The 13,260-nt window shown below is 40.8% G+C and overlaps 1 protein-coding gene across 1 annotated transcript; it reads left to right on the forward strand.

Moving 5' to 3' along the window:
- Window positions 1–5,460: 5,460 nt before the first annotated feature.
- Window positions 5,461–13,223, forward strand: depdc7a (DEP domain containing 7, paralog a). Its single transcript, XM_085452862.1, has 9 exons — window positions 5,461–5,575; window positions 7,759–8,221; window positions 9,836–9,942; window positions 10,063–10,255; window positions 10,744–10,964; window positions 11,091–11,233; window positions 11,311–11,436; window positions 11,557–11,635; window positions 11,749–13,223. The coding sequence occupies exons 2-9, from the start codon at window positions 7,767–7,769 to the stop codon at window positions 11,970–11,972; spliced, it is 1,548 nt and encodes a 515-aa protein (XP_085308988.1). The 5' UTR covers window positions 5,461–5,575; window positions 7,759–7,766; the 3' UTR covers window positions 11,973–13,223.
- Window positions 13,224–13,260: the final 37 nt, after the last annotated feature.

Genomic DNA, 13,260 nt, shown 5'->3' on the forward strand with positions numbered 1-13,260 from the left:
TACGGGCACAACGGGTAGGGAGAGATACTGAGCGTCTGCTCTCCAGATGAAAAGCATATGAATTTTAATGCACTGCATTGTTCCATATGTGGGAGACAGACTGGAGGCACCCCCGAGGCAGCATGAGAATGTGAGAAGGGCACAGAAACGAGATGGCTGTGTGCTGCGTAAGGCTGCATATCACTGACAGTCTTGAGGTTAGAAATAAATGTCTCTTCGTGAAACCTGATGCACTGAGTGTCGATGATGATCTAGTTTAAAATCAGACCTGTCGTGTGTACACGTGCAGGGTGAAAAGTAGTTATCTGTTGCAAGTAGAGTTACCAATTTGTATTTGCTGCAGCTGGAGTCTTCTACTGACAAAGTCAAGATCTGTATTTGGGCGTTTGTTAGCAATTAGCAAAAAATACAACTACGTTTTTATTTACGGTCAGTCTTGAAATATTTGTTCTTTACTTAAGGTTTTCCACTTTTGCTGCTGTAGTTTATGCTGGGTTTTACTCGACTGCAGCACTTCAAAAGTTGTCTAACACTTACATACCATTGTGAGACGTTTACATACATTCACGGGCATTAATACTATGGTAATTTGAGGCTTTTAATCATTTTTGAACTGTTCTTTTTCTAGAGTGGAATGATTGTACAGCCTACATTTTTAATGAGTTTGAAGGATTTTCTCTAATCCACACAGGGTCAAAAGTAAAGATACAGGCTCAAATAAATACATACAAGCCCAATGATATTTAGTTAAATACCACTTAGAAAGTTGCACCTCGCCTAGACCTTCCAAGGTGTTTTACAGGTTGCCATCAACAAGCGTTTGGCGTAAATCTGCCTCGATAATCTGACCAGAGTTCATCTTTATTGGTCGGTCTCCCGGCACAGACGTGGCTTTAAAGCATAGTCCCTAAATTTTCAATAAAGTTGAGGCCAGGGCTTTGAGAAGGCCATTCCAGAAGCTTAATGTTAGCCTGCTCTATAAACCAGTTTTGATGTCTAAGTTCCAACCATCTTGCCGTTGACTTGAGGTGAATTTCAAGACTTTTGGAGTAGTTCTTCATTATTCTTTATTGTACCAGTGCCAATTGTAGCAAACCAGCTCCAGACCATGGTGCTACCACCACCATGCTTGATCGATGGTGCAGTGTTTGTAGGTTTGAAAGCTTAATGTTTCCTCCTCCAAACATACTTCTTGTCATTGTGACCTAAAGGCTTAATCTTTGTCTCAACTGACCATAAAATGTTTCTTCAGAAGGGATTTAACTTGTCCACGTGCATGGCTGTAAATTTCATCTTGGAATCTGCAGTTGTTTAGTCATTCTAAGAGACCTTCCCAACTTGTGTAAATCTAATATTCTCCTATTATAGAATACAGTTCAAGGTTAAATATTAATCCAGCACTATCTTCTTCTTGTTGTTCTGGAACAAGTTTGGCTTGTTTGGAAGAGTTGCCAGGAGAAAGCCCCTTTTTGTTTAAAAAGTACGTGGCCACACAGCTTAGGTTTGCAAGTTGTATCTGAACAAACCACAAGAGCTCTGTCATACTGTTCTTTGAACAGATGAGACAAAGTGGAGATGTTTGGTGAAAATGTCCAGTGCCACGCCCGGCGAAAACCAAACATGGCATACCAAAGTGCTGTAGAGTCGAATGTGAACACATCTGTCCCAGAACTAAAGTTTGCTGAAACTGGGTCATGCAACAGGACAATGATCCCAAGCACAGTAGCAAATCTACAACACAATGGCTGAAAATTTAATGAATCAAGCAGCTGCAATGGTCTGGTCAAAGAAAAGACATCAAACTGATTCAAAGGCTGTGATGGGATCTTGAGGAAGCTGTGAATAAACAAACCTCAATGAACTGAAGGAACATCGTAAAGAAGAGTGGGGTCAAATTACTCCCGAGATGAGGCACTGATAAAATTGTACAGAAAACAAAGTTATTTCTGCTGAATGTGGTTCAGCAAGCTACTGAATCGTGGGCTGTACTTAGTTTTTCAGAGAACTGTAGTCGTCTTATTTGAATTAATTTTATTGGAGAAAATTCCTAGGGGATATTTTTGTTATCATCTTACCTGCATGACTGATAAGTGTGAAGGTGAAGGAGAGGGAAATATACAGGAGCTTCCAGGTAATTGGCGAATAACAGAAATGTAAATATTGCTTTGACCTTGCGGGTTAGAATTACTAATGGTGTTAACAAGGGTGCTTTCTCTGTGTCCGTCAGCCATCAGTGCTGGCATAAAACAGGTTTTACTGTTCAGCGCACTCTCAGCACTCTTGTAAACTGTCGTCAGTTTACAAAATACCAGCATATTTGACCGCTATGCATGGGTGAAACCAATTTCACCTGAATGAAAGTATATGTGCTCTTCATATGTAGATGTGTGATCACTGTATAAATCCACAATGGGAGACATGCTTTGCTAACACACATAATGCTCGATATTATACATTCCAAACCCGAGGTACAACAAGTGTTACCAACCAGTTTGGCACTACAGGCATCCCTGGTTTTGTTTTCTTATGAGCCAAGAATGTGAGGCAGGTATTTCGAGACTAAGCGTCATGGGTATTTTGTCAGAAAGACACAAGACGCGCACAAAACCCCCCCGGATATAACAAAAGCTGAGGCAGAGACTTGGTGTCAAGCCTGTAAAACATTGAATGTGAAAGTAAACAAGAAAACCAAAATGCATGTGTAAAGCAGCTCAGGTGGATGCATGAATAGGGGGTTCAAACCACATCTGTCTATCTGCGCTTGATTAGAAGAAATGTAGGATCTAACCTGGGCACAGACTGGTCTCTGCTCATACCTGCTGATGAATAGCAGCGTTTTTCAAAATAAAAGATACGTAGAGCCCAGAGGACACTGATCGAACCAGTTTGCCTCGGTTGCATACCTCACTTGTTGCACCATACTTGTCTCTTGTGTTGATAATAATAGCTCTCTGCCTTTCAGTCTCCTTTCCTGCAAGTAATCGACATTTTGTCTAGAAAAGAACAAAGGCATCAGTTTAGAGTGTAGATTCTGAGTTCACAAAAACCTCTTCCTGCTACAGCTCATATATGTTTGCTCTTGGGTGTGTAAGTATTTGTTTTTGAGATATTTAAGCTCGGTATATTCAACAGTACGGTGTTCACATGACCCCAAACGAGGTGGAATAGGCAGGTTTGCTTTTGACACTTGAGGGTCCCTACAGTCCAACTTGTGGTGTCTACTGTTTTAGCAGTACATGGGAAAGGTCTGTCTCTGTCTCTCTCTCTCTGTCTCCCTCTCCCTCCCTCCACCCCCCCCCCCCCCCCCCCAAAAAAAATGTCCTTATTCTTAAATTAGAACTTTATCCTGAAAAAATGTTTAATATCTTCCCATCTTCCTGGGAACAGTTACAGTGGGGCAAAAAAGTATTTAGTCAGCCACCGATTGTGCAAGTTCCCCCACTTAAAATGATGACAGAGGTCAGTAATTTGCACCAGAGGTACACTTCAACTGTGAGAGACAGAATGTGAAAAAAAAATCCATGAATCCACATGGTAGGATTTGTAAAGAATTTATTCGTAAATCAGGGTGGAAAATAAGTATTTGGTCACCTCAAACAAGGAAAATCTCTGGCTCTCACAGACCTGTAACGTCTTCTGTAAGAAGCTTTTCTGTCCCCCACTCGTTACCTGTATGAATGGCACCTGTTTGAACTCATCATCTGTATAAAAGACACCTGTCCACAGCCTCAAACAGTCAGACTCCAAACGCCGCCATGGCCAAGACCAAAGAGCTTTCGAAGGACACCAGGAAAAGTATTGTAGACCTGCACCAGACTGGGAAGAGTGAATCTACAATAGGCAAGCAGCTTGGTGTGAAAAAATCAACTGTGGGAGCAATCATCAGAAAATGGAAGACATACAAGACCACTGATAATCTCCCTCGATCTGGGGCTCCACGCAAGATCTCATCCCGTGGGGTCAAAATGATCATGAGAACGGTGAGCAAAGATCCCAGAACCACACGGGGGGACCTGGTGAATGACCTGCAGAGAGCTGGGACCAAAGTAACAAAGGTCACCATCAGTAACACACTACAACGGCAGGGAATCAAATCCCGCAGTGCCAGACGTGTTCCGCTGCTGAAGCCAGTGCATGTCCAGGCCCGTCTGAAGTTTGCCAGAGAGCACATGGATGATACAGCAGAGGATTGGGAGAATGTCATGTGGTCAGATGAAACCAAAGTAGAACTTTTTGGTATAAACTCAACTCGTCGTGTTTGGAGGAAGAAGAATACTGAGTTGCATCCCAAGAACACCATACCTACTGTGAAGCATGGGGGTGGAAACATCATGCTATGGGGCTGTTTTTCTGCCAAGGGGACAGGACGACTGATCCGCGTTAAGGACAGAATGAATGGGGCCATGTATCGTGAGATTTTGAGCCAAAACCTCCTTCCATCAGTGAGAACTTTGAAGATGAAACGAGGCTGGGTCTTCCAACATGACAATGATCCAAAACACACCGCCCGGGCAACAAAGGAGTGGCTCCGTAAGAAGCATTTGAAAGTCCTGGAGTGGCCTAGCCAGTCTCCAGACCTCAACCCCATAGAAAATCTGTGGCGGGAGTTGAAAGTCCGTGTTGCTCGGCGACAGCCCCAAAACATCACTGCTCTCGAGAAGATCTGCATGGAGGAATGGGCCAAAATACCAGCTACTGTGTGTGCAAACCTGGTAAAGACCTATAGTAAACGTTTGACCTCTGTTATTGCCAACAAAGGTTATGTTACAAAGTACTGAGTTGTATTTTTGTTATTGACCAAATACTTATTTTCCACCCTGATTTACGAATAAATTCTTTACAAATCCTACCATGTGAAGTCATGGATTTTTTTTTTTTTTCACATTCTGTCTCTCACAGTTGAAGTGTACCTCTGGTGCAAATTACTGAACTCTGTCATCATTTTAAGTGGGGGAACTTGCACAATCGGTGGCTGACTAAATACTTTTTTGCCCCACTGTATATCTGCAGGTTTTTAATCAGGCCAGATTTACTTCCTCTGTATGCTTTTAGGGTGTGACCTAGTAAGTAAAAGGTTATGTGAAAGCTTCCTAGATGCTGGAGCATTACTTGAAAATGAAAGGCATTTACTGTAACTCCAGATTGCACCAGTCAGGGAGGTTTTTTTTATAAGCACCTTTGCAGATCACACTGCATCCTATTATAATGACCAAATGATAAAATAATTAAAGCTAACGCCGATAGTGAAACCTTGTTTGATTGTAACAGTGGTAGTAATCGCTTGCCTTCCATTTATTTAGTTTCAGTTGGTGGAGATAAGCGTAAAAACAATGTAAGATGCAAAATAAGGTACTTAATGAGCCTTTGTTAAACTTCAGGGAAACAGTGAGAGCCTCGTTATCACGCTGGGAAGGCGGTGATTGGGTCATGAATAATGTATCGGGGTGGGAGGAGACAGTTTCGGCGTTGACTGTAGTTTAGTTGCGAGCGTCACGGTGTGTATTGAAGACCGGGACATGGTCTGAATGGCTTTCTTTACAGTCACTGGAGGAAGTTTTCGTTCATCGAACACCAGGTAAGATCGATTTAACCACTTCACGGACTTCACCAAGCCAGATGTTACTTTTTTTGTGCGTGTGGTAAATATATTGTTGCAATCTGAGGAGTTTCCTTACTTAGGTTTGTAATCTGCGTTATCGACATGTGTCTTTTAATCCCAATTTAATGTCGATTTCATGGATTTTACGCACTCCGTGCGTCTGGAGCAGGAAAGAAATCAGAAAGCTTGATTCAGTGAAGTCGTTGTGAAAAATGACAAACCACGGTTAATCTTTACAGAAAGTATACTTTTAAAAGGAGGATGACCTTCATGAATTCCAGCCTATTTTTATGCTCTGTTAACTCTTCAGAGAATGAGTTAATAACTGATAGGTCGCAACTTTTTTGGGACAGTTTGACATTTGCTGAGTGTAGCAGCAGGTGGGGCAGTGTTTATGTTAAAAACAGCGGGTAGAAAAGGGTATTTTGTGTGGACGTGGGCCAGCGTCTACGATGTGGATTCCAATCCATAGGGGCCAAAAAGCCAAACGGGGTTCAGCCATAGCGTGTTCATGTTGTGCCCTGAAGCTTGATCAGTTAATCTTACTAGTCACAACATGTTGGACGAATGAAGGAATCTGCCACAGGCTATTAAGAACCTGCTGTTTTAGGTCTGATGGTGCTGCACTGCTTCTCATCTTAGGCCTCTTTTTAAGCATTGGTCCTCTTTCTTGTTTAAAAAAATAATAATCTAAATCTAAAAAATCTAAATCTTTTCCCTTTACTGCAGTAGGAACACCTGTATGAGCCAGCATTCTCACGAGGGAATGATCACAGTGCTGAATGCTCCCTGTGCGATTATTTACCCCACTGATGTGTACAAACAGAAGTGCACTATTATCCTGAGCTGAAATGCAGACCTGACACTCCTTGCATTCTCCCTTTTTATATTATTATTATTATTATTATTATTATTATTATTATTATTATTATTATTATTATATAGAGAGGACAATAGTCATAGGGAAGGTGACTGGGGTCAACTATGCAAACAGGGCTCAAATCTCAACCTGGCGCAAGCAACAAGAGGTGACAGAGCACAGCCTGTTCCCAGGATTGCTTTGACCCATATCTGACCTCCCCACTTTTTTCTTTTCTTTTTAACGAGCATTAATAGAAATTGATCAAATCCGAATTTACTGTGGTAATCCCGCTAATCCAGGGACCCCTGAAGGGATTCTCCAGATGGTCTTGCTGCAACTCCTAAATCAAGGATTTCATTGTGATAATGCAGCTCTTTCCTTTTGCTAATTACGCTTAACAAAAAGCATGGTAAATCTTTAAAAAAAAAAAAAAGTCTTTCATTGGGAGTTTACATTAATTTTTGACTGTCGTGTGCATAGTATGGATTTAAATCTTTTCTCAGTGTCTTAAAGTAATGAAATAAACATTTCAAATCAGTGCCTCATCGCCCTGTTATGTTCCTATTATGCATACAAACCTTTGCAAGGTGTTCTTCCTTGAACAGCTGCAGCCCCAGTTGTTCTTTCCCGATATGTAAATCTGCACTGAGGACAATTTCTTCTCTCCCAGAGGAAGAAGTGGTTTGACGTAGCTGTATGTCATTAGGCAACAGATCACCGAGATTAGCGGGCACACACTTCTCTGTGTTCTCAATGAGCTGTTGTATCTTTAAAAAGAGTGGGAGAACATCTGCTTGCCGCTGTATTGTTCCCAAGTGCTTTTCACATTCCAGTTTTACAGATAGGTCAGTAATCATTTTTGTCATGTTGTGCTATCATAACATGGAGTCTGGCTGTTGCTGTCAGTTCCTGATTTATGGCACCTGGCCTCAGCGAGCCTCTCTCCAATTCACTCCTAACATTTGCTCAGCAGGCTTTAAATGTTTCCTGTTGTGAGATGAAAGCCACACCAACATCTCAACAAGGCTAGCTCTGCTTTCTTTCACCAGTCTGGCCTGTGGTGGATGACACAGTTTTTTTTGTTTTTCTTTCCAAAGACAAAAATACGAAAGACCCAACAATCAAACACAGAACAGGAAAGAAGATTTGTTGACAAACTGCACGATCAATTGTTGAAGATGTGGTAGTAGTTAGTAGAACATGGGTTAGGCTATCTGGAGTGAAAGGAAAACTCACAATATCATCATTAATCATTAGTCACAGCTGTCTAACACTTTCTCTTGACTCCTTCCATCAGAACGAGGCATGGCTGGGAAGCCTTTCCGAGCCACCTACATCTGGACCAGCATCATTTCGAATCTGCATACTCGCGTGGAGGTCAAGCGTCGGCGTCACAACCTGAAGTCTTACCATGACTGTTTCTTGGGTTCAGAGGCAGTGGATGTGGTGCTGGCACACATCACCCTCAACCCTTTTTTTGGAGATGAAGCAGTACCCCGCTATAAAGCTGTCAAACTTTGTCAGGCGCTCATGGACTCAAGGGTATTTGAGCCGGTGGGAATTAAAGTATTTGGGAAGGAAAAGAAGAAAACTACATTTGAGGACAGCAGTTTCAGTTTATACAGGTTCCTGAGTCCAGAAAACAACTCGTCTTCTACGCTGACTGGCACCAATTCCCTTTCCACTAATACCATTGAGAGTGGCTATGACTCACCGAGCATTGAAAGAAACACAAAGGGCTATAGTCCTCTACGGGAAAGGTACAGACATAAAGTAACTATTTTAGATGTAATCTGTGATTTGCTTAGCTCTCATTCCTTTAAGGTAATTGTTAAATCCAGTTTAGCTTCAGATAAGATTTCTAAAAACTGGTTTGGCATGAACAAAAGGTTTTAGAGTCAGAACATTCAGTCATGCATTGATTTCACAAATTTTCAGTTTCAGTTGATAATTTTCAGTTAATGCTTTTTCCCAAATCTAGTATTTTATAAATAATGATTAGGTAGATATAAATCATACTGATTTATCTCCCAAGTATTTGATTTGTTTTCAAATTGAGGGTTTGGACTGGAATGGTACTAACATGGTGCTTTTCTGCTCTCATTTGAGCACTCAAAGCGCTTTCCTACTGCAAGCCTTATTCACCTATATTCATATAAGCACCTTGTTCTATCCCTAAGCAGTTTTGACATAACAGTCACGCACTCACACTTTGATCGATGTATTGGGAGCAACTGTCCAAGGATACTTTGACATGTCAGACCCTAAACCATCAAGCTCTCAGTCAGTAGCCAACCTGCTTTACCTCCTGTGCCACATCCATCCATCGTGATTGTCTGAATACTGAAAATAAAGCTGAGCACAAAAACAGAAAATGGGTGGAATGATTTGCAGGCTAGTATAGATCAAGTTACGACCATCATCAATCAAGGTGTTATGTTAATATGTGAGACCTCTTTTATAACACTAACTTCTTGGGTGACCTCCCAATTGTGACACACTTTTGAAACACAAAATTGTACATTTTATTGTTTAATTTTTTTAAGCTTTATTTATCCAGTTAAATCACTGACATCAAGAATCTCTTTTACATGGGATATCTGGCCAAGATGAATGCACCACTAATGTATCAAAACAAACATCAGATTAAATTAACGATATAAAGACTTGCTCACATAAAACACTTGCACACATTCGTAAACTGTAAGGATTTCGATCAAACTTCTTCTTCTTGGCTTCATCTCATCTGCCTCGGCTTGAAAGCATATAAACAAATATCGTGGTGAGCATCTAAACTTTAAAATTTCCTTTACCTTGATGCTGGAGAGTTCAGAGTTTTACAGAGGCTGTTAGGATAGCAAAGGTTGGCAGAATGCATTAAGCATACGGGCTAACACATGGCCTCAGCACTTTGTGTTTACACTCTTTTGATCTCTTTAAAATCTGATCTTGTTGTGGGAGGGACAGACATGGGCAGACAGCAGGTCTGATGGCTGTAATGAGAGATGAAAGATTCAAAGGAACCATATGCTGTTTTAGTGTTTGGACAAGGCTTTTGTTATTTGCAGCATGGGTTAAGTCAGTCTTAATAGGTATAATTTAAACAAACAGGGAAAACAGTGGCTTTTGTTTAATGGAAATCCTGTTTGTCCTATTTAATTTCAGTCAGAAATAGCTCATTTGCAAAACACTTATTTGCAAAATAAGCATTTTTAAAAATGAAATATGCACAATCAAAACAGCAGCAAACTGTGATTGAATCAGACATACTCCATAAAACATTTGTTTACTGATGCCACTTCTCTTCCTGTAATATGTCTGTTTATTTTGCCTCCTCTGTTTTGACTGATTGTTGCTATTACGCAACTCTGCAGGAAAGAAGCGCAAACAACAGACAAATCACTTGAGGACGTGCTGGGAAACCTCAACCTCAGCTCGACGATTACCCCTCAGATGATCAACCTCGGCCTCTCGCAAGAGCGTAAGTTGCTTTCTGTCTTTGATGAGCGTGACATAAAACAGGCGTCGTGTTTTCATGCTGAACATGACTCAGCATTCTCGACGTGTCTGTGTATTTGTGACTTGTATGGTGTTTTCACAGTTGTAGATGAAGTGTGGCACCAGCAGGCAGTGTTCAGACTGTTGCAGTTAATAGAGCTCCCCCTGTTGGAGAGTTTGTTAGAGGGCAAGGAGACATCGAGGCGTGCCCTACATGGCATGGACAGCGACCCGGACCTGTTGTATACATCAAGCTACCTAGACAGAGAGGTTCTGAAGGCCTTCAGTGAGGCTCAGTAAGTCCACTCATTTTTTCTTCTTCTTCGTTTTATAAACGTTGATCAATTCACATGAGTGTTTCTGGTGACCTTTGTTAGACTTTAAGACCTTCACGCCACGCCTCACCAGATTAGCTGGTCTGCTGATACTCATTTTCTGCTGCTCTGCCGACGTAGAATGTGTATAGAATGGCACAGCATGTCTATTTGCACTTGTCCTGCTCTTTAACTTAAAGAAAAGCGCTCACCAATTGACCACTGCTTTTTTTTATTTGGTAGTAAAATTATGTGGAGGTGTAGAGATAAGAGTCATCGTAATAATGGTTATTCATTGGAACTGTGTAGTGTCCCTGCATTTACATGTAGTAGTTATATGCACACCACAAAACTGCAAAACCTCAGTTTGACTTCAGACTGCCTTGAACTTTGTTTATTAATTCTAATAATAAAGGCCAAATTTCAAATTCACATATAAATATTAAATCATAATACTTTCCTCTCTTCAGGGCTGATGAGTGGATGTCAGGAGCAGTGGACTGTCTGGAGTTTCTGCCTGATGACCTGGTGGTGGAGATCAGCCGAGGTCTGGCCGCCTGTGGAGACGACCTGATCCGGTGTAAAAGACTACTGTATCAAGTCCTGACTAAGCACTACGGACACACACAACAGCCACCTCTGCTTAGCAACCAAATTTTCGATATCCACTGCGGCATTTCCGAACTACTCGGTATGAGAAGGCTCTGTCAGATCTTTTGTACAGATACAAGTTTACAGTGATAGATGTGAATCAGATTTTAGGTTTATGTAACTGCATCCCTGCCTTTTTAATGCAAATTTTGTGCTTTATCGACAGTGAACGGGAAGCGAGAGCAAGCTGTGGAAGCGCTCCAGCTGAGCCTGAAGCTGCAGGACTCTCGCAGCAGGGAGGAGCTGCGTCGGCTCCTGAGATTCATGTCTGTTGCAGCCAAACCGGAGGAGGTGAAACTGCACAAAGAGGTCAGCGCTAAGGGTGTATCTTGTGGAAGTCTGTACATTTTTGCTGGCTTTTTACTAACCCTACATAATTCTCCTAGATTGAGAACCGAATGGCAGTGAAAAGGTCTTTCTCACGTGCCATCGTCTACAGCAGAAGACTCGCCAAAGGAAAGGTGGACTTGATGGTTCTGTTCATGATGGATAACCACTGTGATCTGTTCAAAGTGAGTGTTCCCAGTGTTGTAGGAGGGATGTTATCTTATGTCCTTTACAGCCGCTACAAACAAGTAACAGCATATTTGTTTGTAGGAGAAGTTATAATATTTTGCTGTCTCTCCCACCAGATTCCTGTCTCACTGCACAAGATGGTTAGTGACAGAATAACGAATATTGTGAAAGGGAAGGATCCAGATATGTTGACAGGTTTGCAGATTTTTACCCCTCACAGGCATCATTGCGTACATTCAGATATTTAACTGTTAACTGGGGGCATAAAGAGGAATTAATTTTTGGTTTTCTGTCTCTCTTTACTCCAGGATCAGCGTACTCAACAAGAGTAAGCACTGAGGTGTATTCACAAAACGCACGAAAAACCACTAAAGAGGAGCTCGTGTCTTTATTGCGGACAGTCCACGAGAGCCCTACGCTCTCTGATAAAGAAAAGAGACGGCTGCTTGGACAGTTTTATAAAGGCCATCCGGAGATATTCGTTCAGTACTTTGGAAATAAATTGTCCAGTATCAACATGTTGTTACAATAATATTTATTAATTTAAAAAGACCATATACTATAAGGTAAAGAAGAAAAAAGCCAATGCAATCCAGATGATGTGAAAACGTCCATGTCAGCGAGTGGATTTTATTTAGACTACTGAACGCAAATGTGAATTTTAATAATCTTAATTATTTAAGGAACTTGACATTTTCTTTTGGTGCAGGACGCTAACATGAAGTTTTAAATGAAACTGTTACTTTCCGAGAAAGACAAAAAGAACCAAGTGTTCTTTAGTGATTTCCCCCCCCCTTTTCTCACTGCAAACCATCTTGATGGCTTGATGTTTTGTAGGCAGAAAAGGGCAAATCTGCTTGCCAGATTTTTATTTTTTAAAGATGTAAATGTTCCGTGTGTTTGTGCAATAGAAACAGTGTTACCAGTCAAAATGTTCTCAATGCGATGTACAGTATAGCTTTGTGTAAGTAACCCTCAAACGGAAATTTGAAACTGGAAATTTGAAAGTCTGATGTTGAACTGTAGTAAACAATAAGACGCATTCATGAGAATCAACCCTCTGGGTTTTTGTTTGTCGCATCACATCAACAAAACAGATGTTTGTGCTTTTTTTTTTTTTCTTTTGTAACTGGAAACCTTAGCTCCATTTTAGTGGCAGCTTCAATGCCTTTTAAGTAAGGTTCAATAAAACCCTCTGCACGAGACAAGGAAATTGCTTCCATATTTCTATGGAACACTATATAAACTTAAGAAGGATCTAAAATTTGTAGATTCCACACAAAATGAAAAAAATAATTTGCCACCAGAATGCTGAAAAACCCATCAGTGTTCCAGTTGTTAGTTTACTTTAACAAATTATTTTTGTTCAACAGACCGTTGCATTCATTTTTTTTATTACTTGACTGACTGAAATCTAATGTTGCTTTCAGCTGAGTTTAAGAGGAAATGTGAAACAGTTTTCATCCTGTTTGTTAAATAAGAAAGTGAATGGTTACGGAGTCCTGAGATAATTTGAAGCTAGAACACTAAATCACAAAACTAAAATATCTGTAATAAATTGAAACTACTAAAAGCTGTAAGAGAAGACCGACAACTACTTTACTTTATATGCGTTATTTGCATCATATGCATTGTTTTTGCTTCTGTAAGAATTTGTGTCGTATGGATTGGGCAGATTGTATGTTGCTAAAGAGCATACAAAGCTGTGCTAGGTAGAGAAAATTACCTTCTGAGCACCATGTGAAAACAAGCAGCTGGTTGGTATTAAAAATGGTTGCTTATGTGCAGTGTTTTTGAATTTGTCATAAAATGAAGATCTG

Source organism: Copadichromis virginalis, linkage group LG1, assembly GCF_057382275.1.
Source record: "Copadichromis virginalis isolate Kocher_CV1m ecotype Utaka linkage group LG1, C_Virginalis_male_GT1.1, whole genome shotgun sequence".
NCBI classification, from domain to species: domain Eukaryota; kingdom Metazoa; phylum Chordata; class Actinopteri; order Cichliformes; family Cichlidae; genus Copadichromis; species Copadichromis virginalis.

Excerpts from the sequence above, each read along its gene's own strand:
- depdc7a (XM_085452862.1), top strand. The coding sequence starts at position 7,767 with ATGGCTGGGAAGCCTTTCCGAGCCACCTACATCTGGACCAGCATCATT. Across the intron at positions 8,222-9,835 it reads TATAGTCCTCTACGGGAAAG|GAAAGAAGCGCAAACAACAG; the intron begins GTACAGACATAA and ends GCAACTCTGCAG. Across the intron at positions 11,437-11,556 it reads ACCACTGTGATCTGTTCAAA|ATTCCTGTCTCACTGCACAA; the intron begins GTGAGTGTTCCC and ends CTCTCCCACCAG.